General features: G+C 42.7%; 3 protein-coding genes across 5 annotated transcripts in view; all 3 read right to left on the bottom strand.

Moving 5' to 3' along the window:
• RAB3B (RAB3B, member RAS oncogene family) overlaps positions 1-2,151 on the bottom strand; it is a 58,530-nt gene extending 56,379 nt beyond the window's left edge. Inside the window, exon 1 of one of the 2 annotated variants that reach the window (XM_081057629.1) lies at positions 1,989-2,151. Coding sequence is in view for 1 of the 2 variants with exons in the window: in XM_081057628.1 (XP_080913754.1) it covers positions 1,692-1,694 (3 nt within the window). In the remaining variant the exon portion in view is untranslated. Of the gene's footprint in view, positions 1-1,691; positions 1,775-1,988 lie in introns of those variants that run through there. The other variant, XM_081057628.1, reaches the window with a different exon arrangement.
• Positions 2,152-11,718: 9,567 nt separating this feature from the next.
• TXNDC12 (thioredoxin domain containing 12) overlaps positions 11,719-27,652 on the bottom strand; it is a 21,452-nt gene continuing 5,518 nt past the window's right edge. Inside the window, exons 2-7 of one of the 2 annotated variants that reach the window (XM_081057638.1) lie at positions 23,757-23,817; positions 17,891-17,943; positions 17,067-17,140; positions 15,375-15,444; positions 14,572-14,655; positions 11,719-12,569 (exon numbers count right to left, since the gene is read on the bottom strand). In XM_081057638.1, the coding sequence (XP_080913764.1) occupies positions 12,490-12,569; positions 14,572-14,655; positions 15,375-15,444; positions 17,067-17,140; positions 17,891-17,943; positions 23,757-23,817 (422 nt within the window). In that variant the 3' untranslated portion in view covers positions 11,719-12,489. Of the gene's footprint in view, positions 13,354-14,571; positions 14,656-15,374; positions 15,445-17,066; positions 17,141-17,890; positions 17,944-23,756; positions 23,818-27,652 lie in introns of both variants that reach the window. The other variant, XM_081057637.1, reaches the window with a different exon arrangement.
• On the bottom strand, positions 18,483-23,635 carry KTI12 (KTI12 chromatin associated homolog). Its single transcript, XM_081057627.1, has one exon. The coding sequence runs from the start codon at positions 21,923-21,925 to the stop codon at positions 20,864-20,866; it is 1,062 nt and encodes a 353-aa protein (XP_080913753.1). The 5' UTR covers positions 21,926-23,635; the 3' UTR covers positions 18,483-20,863.

Below are 27,652 nucleotides of genomic sequence, written 5' to 3'. Positions count from 1 at the left end.
CAAATGTCAGGCCCGCTACCAGGTATTTTCAATGCATTCTATCTTGCAGACAATAGATGCTTGATAAATGTTCACTTCCTTCTTTCTCTAGACTGGAAAGAGAACCATGGGTGACCACTAACAGAATGTAGGCACACCTGCATAATAACATCAGTGGCCTTTCTCTTTTGTACAGTGCTTTACAGTTGCTGAAATTTCTTTTCACCCACATTTTCATATTTGATCCTCATAACAATTCTTGAGGGTAGATGATGAAATTGAGGCAGTAGTACAACGACAGTTCAATTATTCATTCAATCAGCATTCACTGAGCATGTGCTATGCACCCGGCCCTCTGCTGTACTGATGAAAAGGGACTGTAAAGAGTTTGAGCTTAGAGGGGAAACCTTCTTAAACTTCCTCTATAGTCTACTGATGCCTCCCTGCATGTCATAATCCTTAAGAAATTAATCCTTTATTTATTTCTTGTACTGGAGATCATTTTAGATTTTTGCCTTCTCTCGTACTGTTTCCTCTGATACGAACAAACTTTCCTCCACTGCTAGCTAAATCCTTCATGACTAGGAAGTCTTCCCTGACCCATCATCCTCCAGCAAAATGTCTCTCCTCTGGTTAACACAGCACCAGGGCTTCCCATTACAATAGGCAGAGCTTTTCAGGTACTTCCATCCTTTATAGGCACGGAACAGGTGGGCACACACATCTGACTCCTTTTACTATCCTCCTTACCATCTGGACGCTGAGAGGCTGGGATGCAGAGCCCTGCCTCCCACTCCACTGCACATATATATTAGCTTCCAGAAGCTGCTGCCCTGCCCTCCCTAAAGTCTCTTCCCACACTTGGACTCCAGAACAGCATCAGCCTGTGGATGAATTTTCTGTCCACAAGTCTCTTCTTGTCTCTGATCCCAGGTGGCAGTATAAGAGGATCCAATGCCTCCTCAGGCTTCTGAGGATCTAAGACCCAGCTAGGGCCTGGGCCCCCATCATCTGTGGCCCTATCATTCTTTCCACTCTCATACCACAGCCCACACCTGGCCTCCTCCCCAGCTTCATCCAGCACACCCACCACCCTTAACTCGCAGAGTTCCCTGATAGTTCCTCCACTCTCAGCCACCAGACCCCTGCTCTACTCCAGTGCTTCTCCACCCCCCACCTCTAGCCAGAATTCAGGTGCCCACTGCCCATATCCAGGGCCACTGCCCTCTCCCTCCACCCGTTTCCCGCCCCTTCCAATGCAGTCCCCGTAGACCCACACGAGGTCCCACCCTCCCATTCTTCCAAGCTTCCCACCTCCAAGCCCCAGCGCTCGCCCCCCACTCAGGTACCCTGCCTTGCCTGCACCCAGCAAGGCTCTCTCCCTGCGCATTCTTTTTGCTTCCACCTCTCCATATTCACGTCCTCTGTCCTCGACCAGCAACACCCCTGTTGCCCAGTGCCCCTTCCCCTCCTCACTTCACTCCTGTCCAGCTCTAAACGACCCCCGCCGGCCAATCACGTCACCTTAGCTCCTCACCTCCACGCTTCCCCTTGCCCTCGCTCTCTTCAATCCTCTGGCTTTAGCACCCCTTCCACCTCCCCTCCGTTGCTGGGTACCCTCTGTCCACACTGCCCTTCTCAGCTTCACCGTTACGTCTCCCCGCCCCCAACGCCCCCCGTTTCCCCGCCACTGCGCCTCAGTTGTCTCTCACCATTTCTCCCAGCCCGGGCGCCTTCTTTCTTACTCCTGCACTCCGCTGCCCCCTGCCCTCGGAGCTCCTCCTGCGGCCCTCACGGTCCCGGTAGACCCCCTCTCAGTACCCCCTCCCCAGGCTACGCGCCCCTTCACTGCCGCGGTGCCCCCCCTTATCGGCCTCGGCCAGCCCCTTCTCGGTGTCCCCTCCGCTGCCCTGCGCTTCTACCCAACGCCCGCTCACTGTCCCCAGCGCCTGGCGCTGTGGAGTGGTCCCTGATCCTCCCGGGCCGGTCGCCGGGGCCGCGCCCCTTACCTGGCACTCCGGGTGCGGGAGAGCGGCTCGCTCCCCGACAGCGCAGCGGGACGGCGGGACCTGGTGCGGAGCAGAGCGGTGCGGGTCGGTGCGGGTTGGGTCTGGTCCCCACAGCGGCGATTTAGCGCTTAAGCTCCGGCTGCAGCTCGGCTCCGCTACAGCCGAGTCCAGGCCCCACCCACGCCCCGCCCAGGGGCTGAGTCCGTGTTCGCCCCGCCCCGGCCCCCTGCTGCTGGCAGGTGCTGGAAATCTGAGGTATTGGGGGGGGGGGACCTGCGCTTCCCAATATCTGGGTGACTATCACGATTGATCTTAATTCTCACGCCTTGAACTGATTAGGCTCATCAGAGAGCTTTGATGACGATGTAGCTGATGGTGGGTACCAGAATTTTGCCAGTTTCAAAGCACTTTCTTTTCCGTTACATCGCTTCATCCTCACACAAGCCGCAGGAGAGACGCACAATCTGGACGGCTGACCGTAAGAGGAAATGAGGCCAGAAGCCTGGGCATTGTTCTCTACCCTATGCACTCCTTAGTGCCCTACATCCCATCAGTCTGTGGTAATAACAGCTCCTTAACATACCCCACCCTTCCCTTCCTCTCGCCTCCACTGCTCTCACCCTGGTTCAGGCCTCTTCACTTCTTGCCCGGCCTCCACTTCTTGCAACAGCCTCCTAATGAATCTCCCTGCCTCCACTCTCCAATCCATCCTCTACACCAGCAGCCTGAGTGGTCGTTTTAAATGCCACCATGTTACCATCGACCTTGTTAAACAAACATACATACAAACAACCAAAATCTTTCAGTGGCTCACCATTACCATCAGTAGCCTGGAGTGAGAAAACGTTCTTGCCTGGTCATTAGGAAGTCCCAGCTCTGCCAGTGAAGGCAAGTATAAGAGGTAACTAGCACTGCATCCTTCCATCCTGACCTGGACTTCAAGTCTTCCTCAGGTGACAGGAGCCAGCTGCCAGCTTTGGTTTAGAATCATTGTTCTTTCCCACATTCTTCTTCCACCCCAAATCTTAGTGTCAGATACCAAAATGGTTTTTCCCCCAAGTTCCATTATGACCCTGTCTACAATTTGTCTCTCCATCTTGGGAACCACCCAATTGACAGCCCCTCTGGTGGTCTGACTTATCTGTCAGACTCATCCTTATACTCTTCAGAGTTTCTTCAACACCTCCCTTTCACTCACCTTCCCACAGTCCTCCTGGTAGCCCTTTCCACTGTACCCTCTAGAATCCCATTCCTTTGTCAACAAACTCTTCTACATCCTCTGCTTCTTCAGAGAGTACTCAGGTTACTTCTTTGCCTTTACTGAAACTTGACCCTCCTCCAGGACTCCTCTTGTAGCCCTCTGCAAGGCTTCTCACTTTCCCTCTCCCCACACACCATAAAACCATGAGGCGGGGTCAACACTGCCAGTTCTACCCTTTTACAAAAATTCCTCTCCTTTGCTCTCCTGTCATACCACCTTATATCTCTTCTCATCAAGTACATCACTGACCCCCACTTGCTTCTTATGTATTGAAGATTTCAGCCCCTGGCTTATGGTCATCCTCATTAGCCCCTGTCCTGTCATCTTCCTGGTGACTCCAATAGCCACGTGGCTTCCTGGTCCCTCAGTCCTTGGTCTCCTCTTCACATCACTTTGGCCACTGGCTCCCATGGTCACATTCTGAACTTCTTTTTTTAAACTCTTTTTATTAATTTAAGTGTGTTTTTCCAGGACCCATCAGCTCCAAGTCAAGTAGTTGTTTCAATTTAGTTGTGGAGGGTGCAGCTCACATTGGCCCATGTGGGGATGGAACCAGCAACTTTGTTATTAAGAGCACCTTGCTCTAACCAGTTGAGCAACCCGCTGCCCCTCACATTCTGAACTTCTTACTGACCCAGAACTAGTGACTCTGTAATTTTAAAATCAAATGTTTCATGCTGCCTGGTCCCTCACCGCCTTTCTCCCTCAAGAACCTAGTTTCCTCATTTCAAAATGGGTGTGATGATAATGATTATTCATTCTGCACAGTAATAATGAGATAACATACAAAAAATCATCCTTTTAAAGTTGCAAAACAATAGGAGAGCAGATGGTTTTGTGGTTATATAGCCTCCGATCTTTTGATTTCTTTCTCCTTCTCCTTCCCCTGAAAGGCCATATAGTAAAGTAGAAAGAGTACAGACTTGGGGCCAGACAGACCTGGTTTTTCAGTCCTGTTCTACCACTTGCTTACTGTGTGATCTTATGTAAATTACCTCATTTTTCTGACACATGCACCTCATCCCCATTTGTAGAAATAGCAATAATGAGAGCTACGTCCCAGGGTCATTGTGAAGATCATATAAGAAACTGAGATAGTGTCTGGGAAGCACTTGACAGAGTACAAGGCACATAGTAAGCACTCAATAAATAGGAAGCAAGGGCTATTATACCAGGAAAAAAAAAGCTATTTTTTAACCACTGCTTTCCAACAAGGAAAGACCCTTTGTCCTACCCATGGCCTTGAGGAGTGTGGATATGTAAACATGGGAGGAGAAGGGGGAGCACTAAATTGCTCTGTGTAAAAAAGGAAGGACAATTTGGAATTCACTTGGCAAAATGGAGAGGTAATAAAAAGCACTGGGAGGGAGAAAAGAAAAAGATGAGTAAGAAAATTAATGTAAGAGTAGATGCTACGTGGGTAAAGGGTCAGAAGAAACCATCCCATGGCAGGTGGACAAAAGGGTGTTGAAGCACTGGAATACACAATGGATAAGTTGTTTAAAGCTTTCTTGACTTCAAGACTACAGTAAAGGCCATTACCCTCAGGAATGCTTCCTGAGGGAGGGAAGCTGTGAAGGTGAGTAGGCAAACTGAGCAACAGGCTTTGTTTTTCTGTGTTGCAAAAGAGTAGCAGCAGAGATCATGAGACCACAGCCTCTTGGAATTTGCAGAAATTCCAAGGATTATAAAATGTGAAAATAGGGGTTCAAGCCCATTGCCCTTAGATCTTAAAGAGGAAGAGAGGTTACATCTGACATTTGGACTGTATCGTTTATGTCCCCATTAGTGACCTCCCTATTGACTAGCAGGTGACCACCAGAGAGAAGAACAAAACAAATCAAATTATATTGGACTTTCTTCACTTCCAGATCCAAATGCCCAATTAGTAGGAATAAAAAGAAAGACAAAATTCTACCTGTTGCATTGGATCAGATTGGTTAACAGTTATAATCATTAAGACCTTAAAATATACTGGACTCATTCACATATTTTATCTCATTACAGTACAATCCTCAGTACAATCAGGCAAAGTATGGATTATCATTCCCTTTTTACAAATGAGGAAACAGAAGTCAGAAAGTTTAAGTGATTTGCCCAGGTCACACATCGGGTAAATAGCAGAGCCAGATACCATGTCTGTCTAATTCCAAGTCCAGGGCTCTTTCTATTAGACCCCAGAATTATGATTGCTCAGTGAACACCATTATGATTAAGTGTCCAACAAACAAAATTTCCTTAAATCCTCTTTATTTGCCAGAGTAATCAGCCTTCTTTAGCTCCTGGTTTTTACATGAAATAAAAAAAATTAATGCTTTTCACTGAATGAAAATCAGTTACTTAGAAAAGGTAATAGCATAAGTGTGGATGTCATTTGGAATGTTCAAATCTTCACAAGGTTCAGTATGAGTTCCTCAGGGCCAGCCTAGGAACTTACAAAGGTTGACAGGTTGAATGTTTTCATCTGACCCCTTCCATGGGTTGCTTCATGCAATGGGGGGAGCTGGAGCAGATGCCAGAAGTTCGCCAGAAGCTGTGAAGCAGCTCTAGAAACATAGGGTTCAATGAGAGGAGTGGTGGAAGATGAAACTGGAAACAGAGGCAGGACCAGATGGTCTAAGGCCTCATAAATCATGTTAGAGATTTGGGAATTTCCTGGCAAGCAAAAGGTTTTAAGCAATGGAGTAACATGGTTACATATGCATGTACAAAAGAGAGCTCTGACTGTGGTGGGTATGACAGATTGGATCGGAGGGGCAGAGAGCCGGGAGACAGAAGATAGGGAACACAGAGATGGCTCTAACAGGTGAGAGATGAAGGGGACCCGACCTCACATCATGGCAGTGGGGAAAGTACAAATTAGAGGGATTTCATATGTATTTAGGAGCTAAAATTCCTTGGACTTGGTGACAGATTGTGTGTGAAATATGAGGGGAAGGAAATTGGCATAAGCAACCAAGTAGATAGTGAAGCCATTTACTGACAAGGGGAGTGCAGAAGTTGTTTCAGTTATCTATTGCTGCATAACAAACCACTCCCCAAAATTCACTGGCTTAAAACAGCAATAATTTATTATTTCTCACAGTTCTGGAGGTGGCTGAATGGGTGGATGTGTTGATTGTGTACCTGGGGTCACTCGTAAGCAGCATTCAGTTGGAAGGTCAACTGGACTATAAGGTCTAAGATGGACTCACTCATAGGTCTGGCAGGTGGTGCTGGCTGAGGGATGGATGCCATGGCCTTTCTCCACATTTTAAGTCACCAGTGGCTAGACCAGCTTACATGGTGGTTTCGGGGCAGTGTTCCAAGAGGGTAAATGTAGAAGATACAATCTCTTAAGGCCTAGCCTCAGAAATAGTATAACATCACACATACTTTATTCTATCGATCAAATCAAGTCACAAATGTGACCCAGATTCAAAGGAGTAGAGAAATAAACTCCATCTCTGATTGGGAAGAAGAGCAAGGTTGCACCACAAAGGGGCATGGATACAGGCAAGTAAGGAATCTATGGCCTTTAACCAATCTACCACAGGAGTGGGAACAGATTTGAATGATGATAGAAAATGATGAGTATCTCAAATGCCATTTCATGCACTAGTCATTCTTTCCTTCTCTGTGCTTCAGTTTCTTCATTTATAAAATAAATAAATGTGCAGGTCCATTCTCTCCCCACCTGCATCAGTTTATGAGGTGAAACTGGTTAAAATACACACTGAGGACGCTGCCCCATCACCAGGGCACACTGAGATACACAGGGAAGAATTCAACATGTAAATAGTCAGAATGCAGGTACCACCCACCAGCCCTCCTTCTCCCTTGCCCACTCTGCCAATCCATTCTACCTTCTGAGAACTCTCCATTCCATCCCTTCGTCTCCATCCACAGCCACAGCCTCCTTACTATCCTATCCTCATGGTAGCCTCCAGTCTTCCCCTGTAATCCACACTCTATACTGCAGCAAAGAACTTTTCCTAAACAGTTTAGGAGTAAAATCCCTCCCATTGCCCTACTCCAAAGTCCATCTGTGTAATAGGCACATGTGTGGCCCCTTGTGTTCTGGCCCCACCCACCTTCTAACCTCATTACTGGACGCTCCCCCATCATGCCCTGAGCTCTACCATTAAACTACTTGCCGTTCCCTGAATGTGACCTGTTCCATAACATCTCCATTGATTAGCATCAGTTTCTCTTTCTACTTGGAATGCCATTCATTCATTCATTCATTCATTCATTCACTCACTCACCCACACATCAATATCAGCCGAGCAGCTACTATACACCAAGGTAAATAACAAATGGCCCCCTAACCCAAAGAAGCTCACTGTCTGGTATAGGACAGCAGGCTCTAAGTTCCCCCAGGGTGAGCTCCACAAGGGCAAAGGCCACACTACTACCCAACACGGTGCCTCCTGAATCATTCTTAGAATGGGTCAGAAGATATTTGCTAAATAAATAGGCATAGAAATATTTACAAAGGATTTCTCACTTCCATTATCTCATTTAACTTTCACAATAAACCTATAAAGTGGAGACTGATTCGTACCATCTTGGATGTGAGGAAGAAATAACAAACCCATGGTTTCTTAGCTGCTGAAAGTAGGGAAAGCCTTCATTCATTTTATTTGAATCAGCAACATTAATGAATTTGGCATGGCTGTTTACTCACCGTGGAACATGTCAGGGGAGGAATCGGAGAGTTAGGCCAGGCACCATGCTGGGATGCAGAGATGAGACTTAAGCTTAGCCTTGCAGGATAAGTACGGGCTAAACTCCTGGAGAAGCAACCCAGATGGAAGAGCATCAGCAAAGGCTCAAAGGTGTGAAATGATGTAAAATCTGCAGGGAACTTCAGGGACTGAGTCTCTGGAAGCACAGACATGATGGGCACAGTCCAGGTAGTGAGTGAGGCGGGAGGTAAGTCAGTGCCAGAGGGCAGGCAGGGCCTGGGGAACCATGCTAAGGATGGTCAGGGCAATGTGGCACTGTTACAGGGCTTTATCCAGGGGGAAGACTTGGCCAAATCGATGCCTTAGAAAGATCTCAGCCTGCACAAGGGGAGATGGATTGGAGGTTCCAAGATATAGGGGACAGGGAGACCAGAAAGAAGGCTGGTACAGAGATTCCAAAAAAGAGATTATGAGACCTGAGGTGGGAGATGCAGTGGGCCATTAAAGGAATTAAAAGGAGATTTGGTGGCTGATTGGCTATACAAGGGGAGAAAGGAAATCGAGGCAACGAGGAAAGCTTTCTGACTTGGGTGGTTACCATTCCCTATGACGAAGGGAAGAGTAGACAGCCGTGGGGAAAGTGAAGTCCAGAGGAGCCCAGTGGTAAAAGCAGCAACTGAGTTAGAAAAGATTAGCCACAATTGTCTTCATTAATTGTATTCGAATTTAAGTAAGTCCACCAGCATCTCAGTCAGGTCTCTCTCAGAGCAGGGGAATAGACTGCAACACTGTCAATCTCCTTGTCTCTGCCTCCCCCACCTTCTGAGCCTCTCTTTCCCTTATTATTAGATGGAGAAAATACCCAGTCCATAATTTAACACCTACAATGGTTAGACAGCACACTGTTATCAGGGTTTTAGTTCAAAACCTAATTAAGATTTTACTGAGGAGCCAAAGGAACCTCAAATCAGCCCTCCTCCACTAACCCAACATAGGAGCCCTCTCTATAGCCATGGTGTGCTCACTTCCAAAGATAGGGAGACTATCTCTTCCAGGGCAGGCTGCTTTGTCTCTGGGCGACAATTATAGGGAGGAAAATCCTCCTCTGTGCTAAACTCTCACCCTCTGGGCTTAGTTCTTCATTATTGTATCACTCATTCATTCTACAAAGATTTGTTGATCACTTAGTGTGCCAACACTTAGCAGTGTTCTAGGTACATGTGTACACAAACATGAACCAAAGAGAATCTCTGGTCACGTGGAGGTTACGAAGCCTAGGAGGGGAGACAAATAAGTGAACAACATATATAATTTCAGTTAGGTATGAGCACATTTAAGGAAATATTTTAACAAGATGATAAGGTAGAAAGTGACTAGGGGAAAGGGCTATTTTAGAATGATTAAACAGGGAAAGCCTCTCCTGGGAAGTGACATTTGAGTTGAGACCTGATGGAGGAGGAGGAGTCAGCCCATTTTAATGAGGCATGAAGATACAAAGAGGATAGGTGACTCTCCCAGGGTGAGAGCATGGCTTAAATGACCAATTCTGAAGCCTCCCCTCTCACAAGGTGTTAACAGAGCAGGGGTATGGGCATAACTATGGCCTGTAGTCAGGGGTCCTCATGTCCACAAACTCACCCTGGGCACAAAGTCCCGCCTTGGTCTCATCAGTAATCACTCACCCCTGACCAGTCCCCTTTCTCGACTATCCCTATTAAATAAGGGAATTCAATTAAAATAAACTGCAAGGCTTTGTAAGGTAAACCCGTGTGAGACAAAAGGGCATAAGCTTTGGAATCAGAGTATTTGGGTTCAAATACAACTTTCAATATTCACTAGTTATGATTGAATTTCTCTTGATCACATAGATTTGCTTCTCTGTAAAATGAGGATGAGAATTATTTTACTGGCTATTTGAGAGAGTTAAACTAAATGTGATAACGTGTGTAAAAGACATGACACATAATAGGATATTCAAAAACAGCTATTATAAGGGATCTGATAGCTCTTATAACTAGGTTCATCATGCTTGCCAATGGTTTCCCCCCCTCAAATACATATTCAAGGAACTGAAGAACAGTTACCGCTCACCTAGAATCTATGTCAGGATTGCCCTTCTGATTTTGGAAAAGCATCTCCTCCTATTGTGCCTCCCTCATAAGGCTTGTGAATTAAGGCTGGTTAAGTCAGCCCTGTGACCCTTTGCAAAGGCTGTCTTACTCCCCCTTGTGCTCCAAATGGGAACTACATCCTCCCAGGACTGACCAGTAGCCACAGTGCTGAAATCAGCCTGAGTATAGGGACTGAAAGGAAGGAAACTCACATTCCATCGTACGTATACACATTTTGTTTACCTCTACATCCGTTGGCAGATACTTGAGTTGCTTCCACCTTTTGGCTATTGTGAAAAATGATGCTATAAACATGGCTGTTTTTTCAAATATTTATTCGAGTCCTTACATTCAATTCTTTTGGGGATATACTCTGAAGTGGAATTGGTGGATCATGTAGTAATCGTTTAATTTTTGCGGAATCCTGGGAAATCACTTTTGGGAAAATGAAGATCTGGATATCAAGTCACTAAAGTGTCTGTGCTCAAGTATCTCCTGTAAAGTCTTTCTTTATGTACTCCAGATTGAAAACTCCTGTTCTGAGTTACACCTTAAACATAAAGGAGGTGGAAAAAGCATGAGTTTGGAGTAAGATAGGGATGGTTAGAATCCGTATTTAATCTAGAAACTGAGGGCAAGCCATTTCCATCTCCAAAGTCTCCTTCTCCATAAAATAAGGCTAATAATACCTATCCCATAGGACAACTGATGGAATATGGAGAATGGCTGAAAGGAACCTACCAGAGAGCTTGGCTATTCACTTGACAGTACATTGTTTTGGGACCTTGGTACACAGAACAGAGTAATAGCCTCTGCCCTAGAGGAGAATGGCGGTAGGGTGACAGTCACAGATGTACAAATAGGTAATTACAGTATCACAGTGGTGTGGAGCCATGTAGATGTATTGGGAGAGGTGCACTTTATCCTTCTGAGAAAGATCAGGAAAGACTCCACAAGAGATGGCTCTAAATGTGAAGGATGATGAATAAAAAGAAAAGATGTTTTAGGCAGAGGAAGCAAGCCAAGCAAAGATACGAAAGTATAAAGGAGCATGTTGTGAGGGGAACGTGAAGCAACTGGATGTCCCCACAACACACAATGCAGACATGAACAGGAACAAGTAACGTTGAAGAATTGGCAGCTTCTCAAAGGCCATGGTGAAGATCATGACTTCAGCCTGTGCCTTGGCGTCATCACATACTTCAAATTCTCCTTCTGTAAAGCAGAGATTAGAATGTACCTTTCTCACGGGCAGTTAGGATAAAGGCTAGTGAAATGGAATGACACACATAAAGCACTTAGAAGAGTGCCTGGCACATACTGAGGCCCGTATGTTTCCTAATATTACCTCGAAGGTGACAGGAAAGGCTTTACGCAGTGGGGGGCGGGGGTGACATTGTCACATACGCGTTTTAGAAAGGAGGATGGATTGTAGGAGAGAATATTGGTCGCAGACAAGTTAAGAGGCTGTCACAGTAGTCTAGGAAATAGCAAAAGCCTGCTCTGCATTAAAACAGTGAAAGTGAGAATGGAGGGGATTCAGCTATTTAAAAAGTAGAAGAGATAAGCTCTGACCCATTTGAATGTGGAAGGTGGAGTCCTAGATGAAGCCCTCAAAGTTCGTTTTCTTCCTGACCTCTGCCCCTCCTTCCATTCTTCAATAACAAAAAGATCATCACAGCACATTTCCTTTTAAAATTTTATTAAAGTTTAATAGAGCAATTAATATTTTATGTTTGTTAAACCCAGTACAAAAATACAGTTGACAACTTGACAAAAATGGCTCCGCCTAGGACTTAAAGGTTTGAGTTTCTCCAGCAGTAACAGGGAAAGCATGCTTCCAGCTGGGGCTGAGTCCAAGCACACAGCCATTCCTGCAAACGCATGCCTGCAAACAGGGAAGCCCAAGCAGGAGAAGAGGAAGAAAGTTGCAGGGATTCATGGAAGAAGCCCAAGATTACTCACAGGAGAGGAAAAAAAAGAAGAAACAGGCTGGTCTCCTTGGTGGGGATAGAATTACTGATATACATTAAGGATTTGTTGTTTTAAATGATAAGTGATTTCTGCAATTTTAACATTGTAGAAAAGATGCTCCTGGTCTCCTTTCACCAGCAAGGCTAGTAAAGTGGGAGGAAATGGAAAGATTCAAATACTTAAGTGTGAGGAGTAAACCTCGAAATGGCTCAAGTATTGTGTCAAAAAGTACCATTCTCTACATTCAATGACAGACATTTAGGTGAGAAGGGACAAGAGAAGGAAGTCTGCCACACTTTGCTTGATCTACAAACATGGAGTCCAGATTCTGTTAGCAGAACTCTTCCATAGTGAGAGTACTCCTTCCCATGGAGGCAGGAGTAAGGGTTCCTGGTTGGTTGAATTGTTCTGAGCGATTTCTCAATATTCCCTCCCTGCTGCTTTCCTCCCAAAACACTAACTTTGAGGAAAGGGAGATGTTCCTGTTACAACTCATCTTCAAGATGTTTCTGTTTGTAGGCATCACCCGTCAGCCTTTCCTGAGCTTCCTTCATCCCCTGAACAACTGTGAAATAAAAGTTGGGTGGAAAGCAGATCTTTAATATTTGACATTTGACAACCAATATAGATTTTTATGTTTTAGGAGACATATGAGAGGAGCACGGGATCTGGACTCAAGATCTAGTTCTGGATTTGAGCCCTGAAAAGTCATTTTACCTCTTTGTATTTGTTTCCTTGTCCATAAAATGAGATAATGCTACTTACTTCACCCAAGATTATTGTAAAAATTAAATGACAATGGATATTAAAAGTGCTTTGTAAACCAGGAAGAGCTACAAAAATGTTAGCAGTTACTTTGCTTAACCTCCAGGATTATAGATGGACCTGCCATAGACTACCTGTTCACTTGAAGACTAAGGGAATAGAAAATACCTTCCCACCATGGAAGAAGCCAAGTTCTCAGGCAAAAGAGACACCTGGAAGGAAGGCCCTAGGTAGATGAGACATGGGACTTCTTGTCTGTCTCAGGGCATCCCTCTTGTGCATTTAGACTTCAAAAAGGGCAACTATTTGGGTACAGGCTCCCTATACAATGGCAGGCCAGGAGTTAAGTTGAGCCAGAGGCTGTGACTCTCAGAAAGCAAGCCTATAACCTCATAAGAGCCAGGTGGTAGCGTGTTATTTCATTACTGTTTTGTTCATCCTTTAGTCAAATCAGGTCTGTATGTTCCAGTTTCATGTGAGTTGAGGCATGGGGGACTCAGGCAAAGGTCTTGTGTCCACATTTAGACTAATGTGTCGAAGGATGATGCCAGCATGAAGATGGTGGTGGTAACGTGGACAAAATTCTAAAGTGAAGGTAAACCTCAAGGTTAAGAGTTGGGGACCTAAAGTCCAGCTGTCCTTCTCCATGTGGAAAATTTCCCTCTAATACCAAACTCCAGTAAGCTGCATGTGGTAAGAAGACAGGAAGGAGAGGATGAGCTTTCCAGATCTCCTTCCTCTCCCTATTCTGAGAAATAAGATTCTCAAGGACTCAACACATAAAGTCATCAGCAATCTGGCAGCATGGCAATGGCACGGCAAACAACCCCCTTTTATACATGGCAGGGGGAATTTCCGAAGGAAAACAGTGACAGTACATGGCATCAATTCCAAGCCCTGCCTCTAGAATGACTGTGCTTAAGAATGAGAGAACAAAAAAGTATGACTGATTTTATCATTTCAGCCTTCCTTCACCTGTTTGTGCTGATGCTGTCCTCTCTGCCTGGAACACCCGTTGCATTCTCCTGCCGGCTAGTCTCATTCTTCAGGACTCAACCAATCATCATCTCCTCTAGCGAGGCTTCCGGACTATCCATGTTGGGCTACAATGCCCCCACACACACAGCCCCACACCCCTGCCCCGCATCCACCCTTGCTTCTGTAGCTTGAAATTCTTCCTCATATCTGTCCATAGAGACAAATTCTTATCCTTCTAGGTCCAGTTAAAGTTTACTATCTATGAAACCTTTTAGACTTGATCAGCTAATAGTCAGCATGCCTCTCCTTTGAATTCTTACAAGAGTAGCATTAGTGCAGTGGAAAAAAACTAAGTTCTGGACTGAAATCCCAACTCTGTGACTACGGGCAAGTACTATCTCTGGGCACATCAGTTCTTCAGTTTCCTGTGGGTCAGTTAGCTCCCAACTGGATTGTAAACAGCTAGGGAAGGGGCTCAGTCTTTTCTTTCTCCTATGTGCTACATAGGATGTGGCCAAAAGCTAGTCATACAGGAGATGCTCAGCTTACAGGTGAAGTGAGTTTCCCATCATTGACCTTGTAGGACCATGTTTCCCCGAAAATAAGACCGGGTCTTATATTAATTTTTGTTCCACAAGATGCATTAGGGCTACGTTCAGGAACTGCCATCCTGAAAAATCATACTAGGGCTTATTTTCCAGTTAGGTCTCATTTTCGGAGAAACATGGTGTAAGACCCGGTCTTATTTTCGGGGAAACATGGTACGTAGTTCATCGTAGCTAAATTTAGCAGCGTACCTCCCTCCTCTCTCAACAGAACCATACCTTGTTCAGCACTGATATAGAAATACTTGTAGCTGGGGTTTCCATTCTCATTGATAATTTCAGGATGCACCTTGCCACTAGGATCTGTTGAAGACAAAATGGCACAGGGGTTGCAATAATTACAACAGAGAGGTACTTCAAACACTATACGGCACATTAGGCCTTTTGGGAAATGAAGGCTGCCCATGTCTGCAGCCCATTATCTCACCACCCACGCCGTTGTTTTATGTTGCAGTCACACACTCAACTCCTTGCCCTTCCCTGAACACAACCGCCACCCTCCCCCTATGCCCGGGCATAGACTGTTCCCTCTTCCTGACATGTTTCTTTTCTGTTTGATGGTGATGGGATCCTGTATTTTTATTTGCAGCCCCCACACAACTTAGCAGAATGTTGAGTAAAGATTAGGTGGCCGTGAAATATCTTTTATACAATTGCAGGAAGACATTCGTCTGGTTATAGTATTCCATTGCCTCAGCTGCACTATGGTGTCAAGGGTGGGAACTGTGGCTTATCTCTGTCCCTGCAGTGCTTTACTTATGGCTGACGCACAGATCGCTGAGTGAATAAATGGATGATCAATCCTCTGTCACTGCTCACAGAAGCAGTTAGTTAACGGGGAAAGCTTTCCTTCAGACTTGAAGTTCTGGCATTCAGAATTTCCCCCCACTCTCTCTTGAAATTGGTTTTTGTCTGCTTTTGCTTTTAGCCATCCCAGTAGCTTCACTAGGTACACTCAGTGCCCGATTCTTTTCTCTCTCCTTCCACATCATGGATCGCCAGATGCAGATCTTTCACCTTACCCAGGAAAAGGATTCGTGGAATATAACCCCCATCAGGGCTGAATGCTTCATCCTTGGGCTCCTCTTCATCCTATTAAGGGTAAACCTTAAGTCAGATCATGTCCCCTCTCTCCTCAAAACCTTTCAGTGGCTTCCTCTCTTACTGAGGGTAAAACCCCAAGACCTTGCAGCGGCCTAAAAGGCCTTACATGCTCTGCCACCTAAGCATCTCTCTAACTTCATGTCTTACCCCTTGTTCAGGCTATTTCAACCACACTAACCTGTTTGCTGTTGCTGTCATTAAACAGCAACAGCAGACTGGCCTGTTCCTAACTGAGGCTTTTGTACTCGTTTTGACCCTCTGCCTGGAACATTTCTCCCATTATCCACACGGTTCACTCCCTTTTCTGCTTCAAATTTTTGCTCAACATCACCTTCGTTTCTATCTTTGCAAACTATCACCTCCACCCTTCATTTTTAGCCATAGCATTTACCACCACTGATATATTTTATTCAATTGTTTGTCTCCATATTGAAGTCCCCATATGTAATTTCAACAAGGGCAGGGAATTTTGTCTATTTTATTCTTTGCCGATTCCCAATACCTCCATCACTGACTTGCACACAGTATTTCTTGAATGCATGAATTAATGAGAATGATGTTTTAACTACTATTGTGGAGTTATATCTCCTTCCAGGAGATATAACCACACAATTAGTTTTCTTTTTAAGAAATTCTCCGAAGTTAGAGAATGCTCACTGAAGACATTTCTGTTTCCTTTAAGAGGTGATTCTAACTTACCATAGAAAGTGGTGAGTTCATGTGCATAGGAATCAATAGCAATTTTGCCATTTATGGTGCAATCCCCATTTCAGAAATTAAATGGGCATTTCTTTATTTAATATAATTTTGCCTTGAGTGAGGTATATCAGCATTCAGCTATCTCCCAGCTAATATAAACAATCCCTTAGCTGCCCTAACATTAACTTTTAATGTGTTCTGAAAATTTCCAGTACTATGTTTAAATAAACATTATTTTACAGAAATTTAGGGGAGTATTATCATAGAGCATCCAAGCATCCCACATTTGAAGAGTGTAGCCTAAAAGGCAGCACAGCTAGGCCATAGTACCTTTTCTTAATCCCTTATTGGGCTCTAAAATCTTGACTAAATCACTTATTCCTTCAGGCCTAAGATATTCTTTCTGTCAATTGGTGATAGCACCAATGGCTTAAAAATCACTTTTAACTCTAAGATCTGATATTCTAATTTGAGATTCCAAGACCTCTGGTCTAATGTGAAGCACATAAAGGATATCTAATGAAGAAATAGGAAGGTTATACATATAAGCCCAGCACAGAGTAGGTTTTCAACTTAATCACATTTTGCAGGGAGTTGTGGGTTGCATGTGTGACTATACCTTTAGTTCTGCTATACAAAGATATAAAAAACATGTCATAATCATAGACTAAGAACGATAGGACCTTAAAATTTAGCCACCTTATCTAATCTCTCCTATCCTAGTTCCTCCCACAAGTGGAGGCTGGATGGCTTTCTACCTTATCTGACGCAAGCCTTAGTATTAAAGGTCAAGAGAAAAACAGAAATACAGCCAGCTCTGCTGAATAAGATTTTATACCATTAATGATGGTAATTCTAAAAGAGTAAAGACTTAAAATCATAGCAGAAAGGTGAAACTCTGGAAGTCTTACCTCAAGATTTACCATAACAAAATTATGGGAAAGTTCTGAAATTTCTGTAGATTCTGCAAATTTGGGCTTTAAAGCTAGGGAAAAAAAAGATTTTGGAATAGAAGAAACATCATTATTATATCGAAGCCCTAATTTGCTGAGTTGATTCACAGAACCCTGTTTTTCTTTCTTAATCTTTAGAACCAGAAATCAGAACACCTGAATTCTGGTCCTACTTTTGCCACTTGCATAGTTACGTGACCTTAAGCGACTAACTTCTTTTCTCTGAAGCTCTTACCTCATTTATAAAATATGGATAATGGTATACAAATGAAAAAATATTACTATTTGTTTTTACTGAAAAAGTAATAGATAATATAGTAACAATACCACTGATGTATGTGTTATTACATCAATTATTTCCAACTAGGATTTTATTAAGTGTAATATACAAATTAAAGTAAAAAATCTGACTGGAAAGTGGCAGGCTTGTACAGCAGAAAGAATACATGCTACAAAGCAAGATAACCTTGGGTTCTAATTTCATTCTCACCTCCTCCAGGAAGACTTCTCTACTTCTTATGTCTCTCTCTGTCACCTTCAGCTTCCTCTAACATTTCTATCCACATGACTATTGTAGCACTTAATCCCGTCCTCTACTTAATTGCCTCACCCTCCAACCCCTTGAAAATACAACAGAAAATTTCTGGGTGCAGGGAATCTATGTCGTATACTTCTTCCATATTCCTTAAAGCAATCAGCAGCGCTGGGCCAAAGTCACTGCTCATATTTTTTAAAATGTGATTATTTGAGAACACATCTGAGGTTTGATCATTTGCACTTACCTTTGCAAGCTCCACACCAGGACTTATGAATAATCACCATCAGGGGCAATCCACTTAAAAACAAAACAAAACAATATAATCTAGTAAATTCCACTCGAAATCTATCCTTATAGAATGACCAACTTATGAAGACAAATGTACAAAGACGTTCATGTAGTACCATTTCAAGTGGGAAAATTTTAAGACAACCTATTCAATAACAGATTATTATAACAAAATTATTGGAAAGTTCTGATGTTCCTGTAAATTTTGCAAATTTGGGCTTTAATGCTAGGGAGAAAAGGCTGTAGAAGAAAACATCAAATTAGTGTATTTTTAAATGTTATGATCATATAACCAATGAAAATGTTAATAAAAATTTTCATTGGTATAAATTAAAAACTTTAAAAGTATTATCTGTAGTTTGGTTTTAATTATATAAATATGTATAAAGAAAAGAGCCCAAAGGAAATGTACCAAAACATAATAGCAGTTATCGCTGGTTAATGGGATTGTGGATTTTACTATACTTTTTCTGTATTTCCAATTTTTCAATGATTAAATGTAATTTTTATAATCAGGGAAAAAAAAGCTTTTTCTTTTTTTTAAATAATGAGAAATACAATCCACCTGAACCAGTCTTAGTCAGATGCTCTTTAAGCTCTCAAGGTTCAAATGCCAACTTGTAGGAGGGTCCTAGGTAAGCAGCCATCATCCGACTCCCATATCACCATACCATCATAACTCTATATAACATTGCATTTACTACACTGATCTCGATCTATTACCCATCTCCTCCCACCAGACTTGGAGCTTCCGAAAGGAACTCTTAGCTGTCTCTATATCCTCTACATCCAGCACATACAATAATATTGATTGCAAACACTTATGTAACAATTACTATGTACTAGGCACTATTCTAAATATACATAAACTAATTAATTTAGTAAGTGTCAGATGAAGTATTCAGCTCCCATCACAGGCTTACTACAAATTGGGGATGGACTTCTGCCTCTAATACTTGTAAAAGCTTACAAACCAAATGAACAAGGCAAGCTTAGGAGAGAAGTGGGATCTAGGTAGGTAACTATACTAATACCCAAAATGTGCTAAACATTTATTATACAATATTGTGCTATGTGCTTTATATGCATCATCTCATTTAAATCCTCACAACAATCCTAAAAGTAGGCATTATTAATGGTCTCGTAACAGAAATGAGAAAACTGAGACTCCCAAAAGATTAAATATTTGGCCACATAAAATCTAGGTTCTGCCACTTACTAATTCATAAATCTGACTCCAGAACTACTGTTCTGAATATTGTCTACTTCAATTTAGAATGGCATTCCAGAATTCATGGGTTTATATACCAAACTTAAACAACAATCAACTTCGAATCAGAGAATGAAGGTGGGAAAAGGACTTCAAGAGAGTTCCTAGTCCAAATGTCTATTTCACGCAGGAATCCTCTCTCATGCATCAGAAACAAAAAGTGGTCGACTGCCTGATGAGCAAGAAATACATCACCAACCAAGGCAGCCCATCCTTTTAGCAGCTGCATACAGTCAGTTTAGAATGTCTTGCTCCCTCCTTTCTTCCAAGCAAACTCCTATCAGCCTTCTAGAGCAGAGGTCAGAAAATGACAACTGGCAGGCCTAATCCAGGCAGCCCAAAGCCTACTTCTGTAGGGCTGTGAAATACAATTTTTTTTTTTCACATTTTTAAATGGTGGAAAAACAAGTCTAAAGAAGAGTGCTTTGTGATATGTTAAAATTAAATACAATTCACATTTCAGTGTACATAATTCTATAAAAACATTTACCCATTTTTATACTTACTGTCTATGGCTGCTTTTGTACTATAATGGCAAAGCTGATAAGTTACAACAGAGACCCTATAGTGCACAAAGCCTAAAATATCTGGCCCTTTGCTGACCTTTGCTCTAGAGTGACAGTTCACATATTAATTCCTCTGTGAAGCCTTTGCAAAGCCACCTTCTCTCAACAGCTAGTTAGTCCTTTTGTCCTCTGGGCTCCCAAACATTCTGTCATTATCCTCTAACCACCAGCTCCTTACATCCTGTAATTATATTTACTTGTATTTCTCACTAAACTATTAACTTCTCAGGGGCAAAGACTATACCTAATTTATCTTTAAAAAATCACAAGCACTGGTAGGTACCTACCATTTGTTTAATGAAATCAATGAAAAGAATGAAAGACAAGCTTAAAAACGCCAGTTTCCGTGATATACAGAATGAAGCACAAGTTATAGACATCTAGTCTCTCACTAAGCACTACTTAAAGTACCATTTCAAAGGCAAAACAGTAATACATGTGTATCTAAACTGTTATAGTAAATACATTACATGAAGGACATTAAGTTACATTAAGTGAAAGAAATTCCAGCCAACTCTCTTCTTCTGAAAGATCTAATAATTTTATTAGATAAAATAATCTTGTGATTATGTATTTCACTTCCACTAGAAGCAAAGCTTCCCAAGGACGGAAACCAGTGGATTTATGTGACCGCAGGCCCCAGGATAGAGACTAGCAAAAAGTTTAGGTACAGTACGCAAAAAAACTATTTGTGGTATGTAAGAAGGCCAGTGCAGATACAGAACTGTGCCGTCTTCAGCTTCTGTTCACAATTGTTTTAAACAATTCACTCATCCAGTCTGCTCTCCCACAGTTCAGATGGGGGGGGGGGGTAATCCATATTGTGTGATATCCCAAGTAAAATCCAATCTGAGCAAGCCCTGTCCACTTGAGCTGTCTTCTGGAGAAATTCCCCAAGATCCTCCAAACTCAAGGCCCGGCACAGAGGCATTCCGGGAAGTGTGAGTGAATCAGTCACAATAACTCCAGTTATCAATATCAATAACTCCACACATCAATATGCTCTGCAAATATTCATATTCATCGTCCCAGAGAAACACAATGCAGTAAAGGTTAGACGGGGAGCAATGGCTTTTCCCTCTACCCTCTCTGGTTAGTGCAAGCTCTGGCTCAGATACTGCAGAAACATATTGGCCAGCTGAGGCAGGTTCTCATTGTTGGGATGCATTTTGGTGTAGGAAATAAACTGGCGTCGGAGGCGACTCAGTTCTGCCATAGTCAAGGGCCTGGTAAACCGAAGGTGCTCCGTGATGCCAGGAAGCTTGAGCAGGTCTCCAGGGACTGCACTCTTCTGCGCTTCCATTAGTCCCGCCAACACTTGGCTAGTGACCTGATCTAACTGGTGCAGAAAGCTGCCAGAGGCAAGGGGCTGGGACTGTGTAGACTGATGGGGTGGAGGAGCCCGGTTCTCAAACAGGGCAGCCCGGATCTCTGCCAGAGGCAATGGCTCCTCTAAGCCCACCAAGGTGAACAGGGGACGGTCCCAGCGGTTCCGAGAGTCGGGAGCCTCGAAGCGCAGCGTTAGTGCCTCCAGAAGTTCGTTAGGGTAAAAAGCACCGGACACATGATTTGCAGATTTCGCGAATTCCGGAGTCACCAGAGCCGGAAGATCTGGAGCCTCGGTTTCCGCTGGCTCCAGTTCCCTAGGTACATCTACCTGGGCTCTCCCATTGACTACCGAGTCCACTGCTTGCGGTCCCCTGAGGACAGGGGTGCCTGCTGCCAGAGGTCTTCCTCCGTCCTCAGCGCGCGGCTGCCAACTCACACTGACGTTTAGGTTTCGGTTGTCCTCCGTGTCCACCCGAGGTCCCCGGTTCAGACTGCCGGGCCGTACGCAGTAGACCAGGCAGAGAGGGGTGCGTGCCGCCCGCGCCAGGCAGTAGAGCTCGTAGCGGAAGCCCTTGATGTAGTTGAGCGAGTCGAGGATGACCACATCTTGACGACTAAGGCGCCGCTCCACCGCGGCTCGCAGGGCTCCACGCAACGCCTTCTCACGGGCCGAGTCACCGTACACTGTCGCGTCCTCCGCGCCCAGCACGGCCGCGTCGTCCACTACGTACACGGCGCGGCCTTCGGCCGCCAGCGCCACGCGGAGCTCCTCCGCGCGCCGGCTCTTGCCGCTGTACGGCAACCCGCAAAACACCACAAGCGGCATCCTTCCCGGGAGCGGCCATGTGCAACCGCGCGCGTACACTTCCGGGTTGCCGGCGTCTCCGACGCAAGCGGAAATGCAAACGGCACTTCCGGCGTCCTTTGACTCTGAAAGGACCTCTTGTTGCTATGGTAAACGGAGTTCTACGCTAGTAACTAGACCCAGGTCCCGCTCTCTCGGAAAGAAGATGGAGACTAGAATGGCATCGGTTATTTATGTCAAATGTCATCGGCCTCAGGACAATGTGATCTCCCTGCGGCCAAAGACTTTGTCCATTCATTTATAATGAGGCCTTAATGAACATTAAATATTGCAAACAATCACAACTATATTAAGCATATAGAAGACAATTCACAAATGCTACTTCCCCTTCATTCCTCACAGGCAAAGACACTCAGTATCTGTTTATTCAACAACCATTTCAATCATTCAACATCTCCATCTTTGGGGACTCAGAGATGACAATAAAACAGTTTCCCCAAGACTGTGCATGTGTGTGGCAGGGGGTGGTATATGGGAAATCTTTATACAGTTCCCTTAATTGTGCTGGGAAAGTTTACTTGCTCCAAAAAAAATAAAGTCTCAAAAAAATAGAAAAATAAAAAAAGTTTCCCCAAAGGAGATCAAGGGTCTGAATGGGAAGAGTTAGGCCCCCACAAGTAGAATAGCATGTACTACAATGGGTAGATGTAGGTTGGGTTGTAAAAGCACAGAAGAGAAAAAACAAACTGCCTAGAAAAATCTCTGAAGACTTTATCTAGGAATAGTCATTTGATATAGAACTTGAAAAATAGGAATTTTTCTCCTGGGTAAGGTTACCAGATAAAATAGTTAAATTTGAATTTCAGATAAACAACAAAAAACTATGTTTTTTCATATAAATACGTTTCAAATACTGCATGGGCATATTTAAAATTATTTATTGTTTACCTGACATTCAAATTTAACTGGACATCCTTTATTTTTATTTGCTAAATCTGGCAACCCTATTCCTGCAGGTGTGAGATTCAGCCATGAAGCTGTGGGATCTGTTCTAGCATAAGCAAGCACTATAGTTTGGTAGGTGCAGAAGTGTGAGTGTTTCTGTGCAAATGTATGTGTGTGTAATATAAAGTAGATGCATATATATTAGGTCTTTGTATCTCTCCAGTACAGTACAGTACAGAACGTTCAAGTCTTGGCTCTGCCACTTCCAAGATGTGTACACTATTGTCAAGTTATTTACCCATTCCGTATCTCAATTTCCTCTCCTGTAAAATAATAAAAGTTCTTATTTCACATGCTGAACCAACCTCACAGGTTGTAAGGATTAAATAAATTAATGCATGTAAAGCACTGAGCTCAGTGTTTAGCCTTCCACCCTCTGTTCTGCCTTTTCCTCTTCCTTTGTACCAGTTGTCTGTGCATACACTAAACCCAGTTGGAACCTGACACTATTTAACTTCAGACAATTAGGCAGTATGGCTTACTGCTTGAGTGTGGACTCTACAGCCAGAGTGCTTATATCTGAATCTTGGCTCCACTACTTATTAGCTGTGTGATCTTGGGCAAATTACTTAACTGCTCTGTGCCTTAGTTTTCTCATCTCTAAAATGAAGATAACAACAGTGCCACCTCAAAAGAGGTATTTTAAAAATTAAATAAGTTAATTCACATAATTCAATGTCTTGTGCATAGAAAGCACTTACTGAATGTTAGACAGTATTATTGTTGTTGATCAGGCAACTACTCAGTTATTACTCTGGCTTGGCATGACCGTCACCTGAAATTAATGCTAAGTTGATGTCTGGAAAGTATTTTACTACCATCAATAACCTAAAACCATATCTTATACCTGGCAGCTGCTTCTCTCTTCCCATCTTCTAGTGTCCTCCAATGAATGTGATCTCCAAAACCTGGAAGGAAAGAGCTTTATAAACATTCACATATGAACAAAGGGCAAAAACCCAAGAAAGAAGTGTGGCATGTTCACCCATAAAAAAGGCTTTCCTCTATGAAGAGCATGGTTTCAAGTCCCAGCTCCACCACTTTCTGGGTGTATGGGACCATGAATCAGACATCAAGCCTCACTTTTCAGACCTGTAAAATGGAAATAACACTGCCTATTTATAGTTTTAAGGATATTAAATTAAATAATGGCTATAAAATGCTTTGTAAACACAGAGTATGCAAATAATACTATAAGAGTGAATGAGAATTTTCCACAGAGTAAACATAAAGCAGGTCGTAACAAATCATACAAGTTGGAGACAATACAGCAATATAGTTTTAGAGTCAGAAAGACATGGGTGTGTGATTCCACTTCGTATGAAATGTGTGAATTTTGTAACTGAAGTCCCAATTTCTTCAACAAAATCAAGATAATAATACCTACCTCTAAGTGTTGGTGTAAGGATTAAATTAGATAATGTATTTAAAACTATTCTAATTATTCCCCGTACTTCACCAGATCGATATTTTAAAATCACATCCCTGCTGGATAAAAACCTTCCAGAGGCTTACCAACGACCTAAAAAGAAAGGTCAAATTCTTGTAGCAGGACTTACAAAGATTTTCAAAATATGGCACCTACCCACCTCTCCAGGCTCACTCTCCACACTTTTCCTAAAATCATTTCAAAGAGAAATGATATATTTCCTACAAAAGATCAATAATTTGACTGACAAGAACAGACTAGAAATTAGAAGACAGCAGAATATCATCTTCAAAATGCTGAAAAAAATCTCTAAACTGAGAATTATGTGCCTAGCAAAATTATCTTTTAAGAACAAGGGCAAAAATAGACATTTTTAGATAAATTGAGATATTTTCTCACAATCAGGTATTCATCACTTATTATTTCAACAAGTAAATTTTAATTGAGCAGCATCATGTAGTGGCTAAGAGCATGGACTCTAGACCTAGACTCCTTGAGCTTGAATCCTAGTTCTGCAACTTACTAGCTATGTGACTTTGAGCAAGTTACTTAACCTCAGTTTACTCAGCTGTAAATGAAGATAACCATAGCAGCTACCTCATAGAGTTGCTATGAGGAATAAATGAATACATTAAAGAGCTTAGAACAGTATCTGGGATTGGAGAATTGCTACAAATATTTGCTATTAATTTAATATGCCAGGCACTACTCTAAGTACTTTATATTGATCCTCATAACATCCTTAGAGGTAGGTACTCTTATTCACCTCATTGTACAGATGAGGACTCTGAGGCACAAAGTTTAAGTAACTTGACCAAGTTCACATAGCTAGTGAGTATCAGAGCTCAGATCTGAAACTAGACAGTCAGAGTCCAGACTCCTTTCACACCACCACACGATGTCGTCATTCCAAGTAGAGGGGGTTAAGGACAAAGAGCCAAGGGAGGGAACAAACAATGCAGGGTCTGGTAGGCCACTGTGAGGACTCTGGATTTTCTTGTAAGCTCTTAGAAGATTTTTGAGCAGAGTAGTAATGTGATTTGTGTTTTAACAGGATTGTTCTGGTTTCTGTACTGAAAACAGACTATAGGGAGTGTTATGTATTGAATTCTCTCTCCCAAAAAAAGATTTATTGGAGTCTTGATCCCCAGCACCTCAGATTGTGACCTTATTTAGTTACAGGGTCTTTTCAGAGGCAAGGAGGTCATCAGGGTGGGCCCTAACCCAATATGACTGGTCTCCATATAAAAAGGGGAAATGTGGGCACAGATATGCACACAGGGAGAATACAGCCATCAACAAAGGAGAGAGGCCTGGCACAGAGCCTTCCCTCAGCCTTCAAAAGGAACCAATCCTTCCAATACCTTGATTTTGGACTTCTAGTCTCTAAAATTGTGCGACAATGAACTTATGTTTAAGCCACTCAGTTTGTGGTACTTTGCAGCCCTAGCAAACTTATACAGGTGAGAAAAGCAAAAGCAAAAGAGACTAGAAAGTGGTTACTGCCATCACCCAAGCAAGGAATGATGGTGTTTTAGACCAGCCTGTGGTTGTAGAGGGAGTAAAATACTTTCAAATTCTGGATATATTTTGAAGGCAAAGTCAAAAGGATTTTGTATGGATATGAGGTAAGAAAAGTTAAGGATGACTCTAACGTTTTTGGCCTGGGCAACTGGAAGAATGGAGTTGCCATTAACAGAGATGGGAAAGGGAGCAGGTAGAGTGAGTTTTGGAAAGGAACGTTAAGAGTTTGGATTTGGATATATGTTCATGTTGAGATGCTTACTAGACATCCAAGTAGAAATGCTGAATAAGCAACTGAATATCTGAGCCTGGAATTCAAAGGAGAGTTAGCAGCATGTGGATGTTATTTAAAGCCTGGGACTGAATAAGATCACCAAGGGAGTGAGTGCAAAAGGAAAGGGGGCCCTGTAGCTCTCCCAGGTAAGGGTTGATCAAGAAAACCAGCTAAGGCCATGAGAAAGAACTGCCAGGAAAGAAGCAGCACATAAAGTCCTAGAATTCAAGTGTATCCAAAATGCTTCAAGAAGGAAGGATGATCAACTGACTCCAATATTCCTTTTAAATCAGAAATTACTGCTGGATTTAGCAACTGGAGAATAATGCTGACCTTGACAAGAACAGTTTCAATAGAGGAGTGAAGATGAAAGCATTAGCGCAAGATAAAGATAGCCCAGGGGAAGAATTAGGGAACTAGTACATAGGCGTCCAACTCTTTCAAAGAATTTTGCTGCACAAGGGGAAATTACTAGAGGGAGCTGTAAGTTGAGGAAGGGTTTTAATTCAATAAGGAGGAAACTATACTATGTTGAAAGCTGATAAAAAATGATATAATAATAGTAGAAAAACTGATGATACATGATGAGAAGGGAGAATAAAAAATATCTTCAGTATGTGAAAGGAGATGGGATTTAGTACTTAAGTAGAAGGATTACAATCGCTAGGAGCACAGATACGTTATCCAACAAAGACAGGAAAGGAAGAATATATGGTGCCAGAAGGTGGGTAAGTGTAGTGGAGACAACTTTTGAAAGCCCTCTTCTGATTCTTTCTGTCTTCTTTTAAATAGGAAGCATGGTCACCAGCTGAGAGCAAGGATTGTGGAGGAAGTACTGAAGGTTTGAAGAGATAAGAGGAAACACCAAATAGTCCCCTAGGAAAGAAGAACCTGAGAAACTAAAAGGATAAATAAAGGGCACATTCAGGAAGGAAGCAATTCCAGAAGACAGCCTTGATACAAGAAATAGTGAGCAAACACACTGGTAAACATGTAGTTACATCTAAATATTATCTGTATAAAAATTTTTAATGCTCAATTTGTAGAGTTGAAAAAAGACAGAACTAAAATTCTGGACAATAACTGCTTAAAAGTAAGGAGGAAGTCACTGAAGTTAAAATGTTTTGGAGCCCTCTTACTATTGGGAGATTAAGATATTAATGTTAGATTTTGTTAAGTATGCAAGTAAAATTTCGAGAGTAACCACTGAAAGAAAAGAACTAGAGTGCCAACTTCCAAACTAATAAAGGAGATAAAACAAAATAAGAACAAGCAAACAATACTCCTGAAACTAATGTAAAATAATATTGAAGAAAAAAAAGAACAAGCAAATACTCAACCCCCAAAGAAAAGGCACAAAAAGAGAGGGGATAAAAAGCATAGCAAAAAACAGTAGCGATGGAAACTGGAGAAGAGAAATAAGACTAGCTCTGTCAATAACCACCATAAGCATAAGTGGACTAAATTTGCCAGTTAAGAGTTAAAAGACAGAAATGGTCAAATTTTGGTTAAAAAT

Source organism: Rhinolophus hipposideros (genome assembly GCF_964194185.1).
Source record: "Rhinolophus hipposideros genome assembly, chromosome: 8".
Lineage (NCBI taxonomy): Eukaryota > Metazoa > Chordata > Mammalia > Chiroptera > Rhinolophidae > Rhinolophus > Rhinolophus hipposideros.
This window is presented reverse-complemented; position numbering and strand designations above follow the sequence as displayed.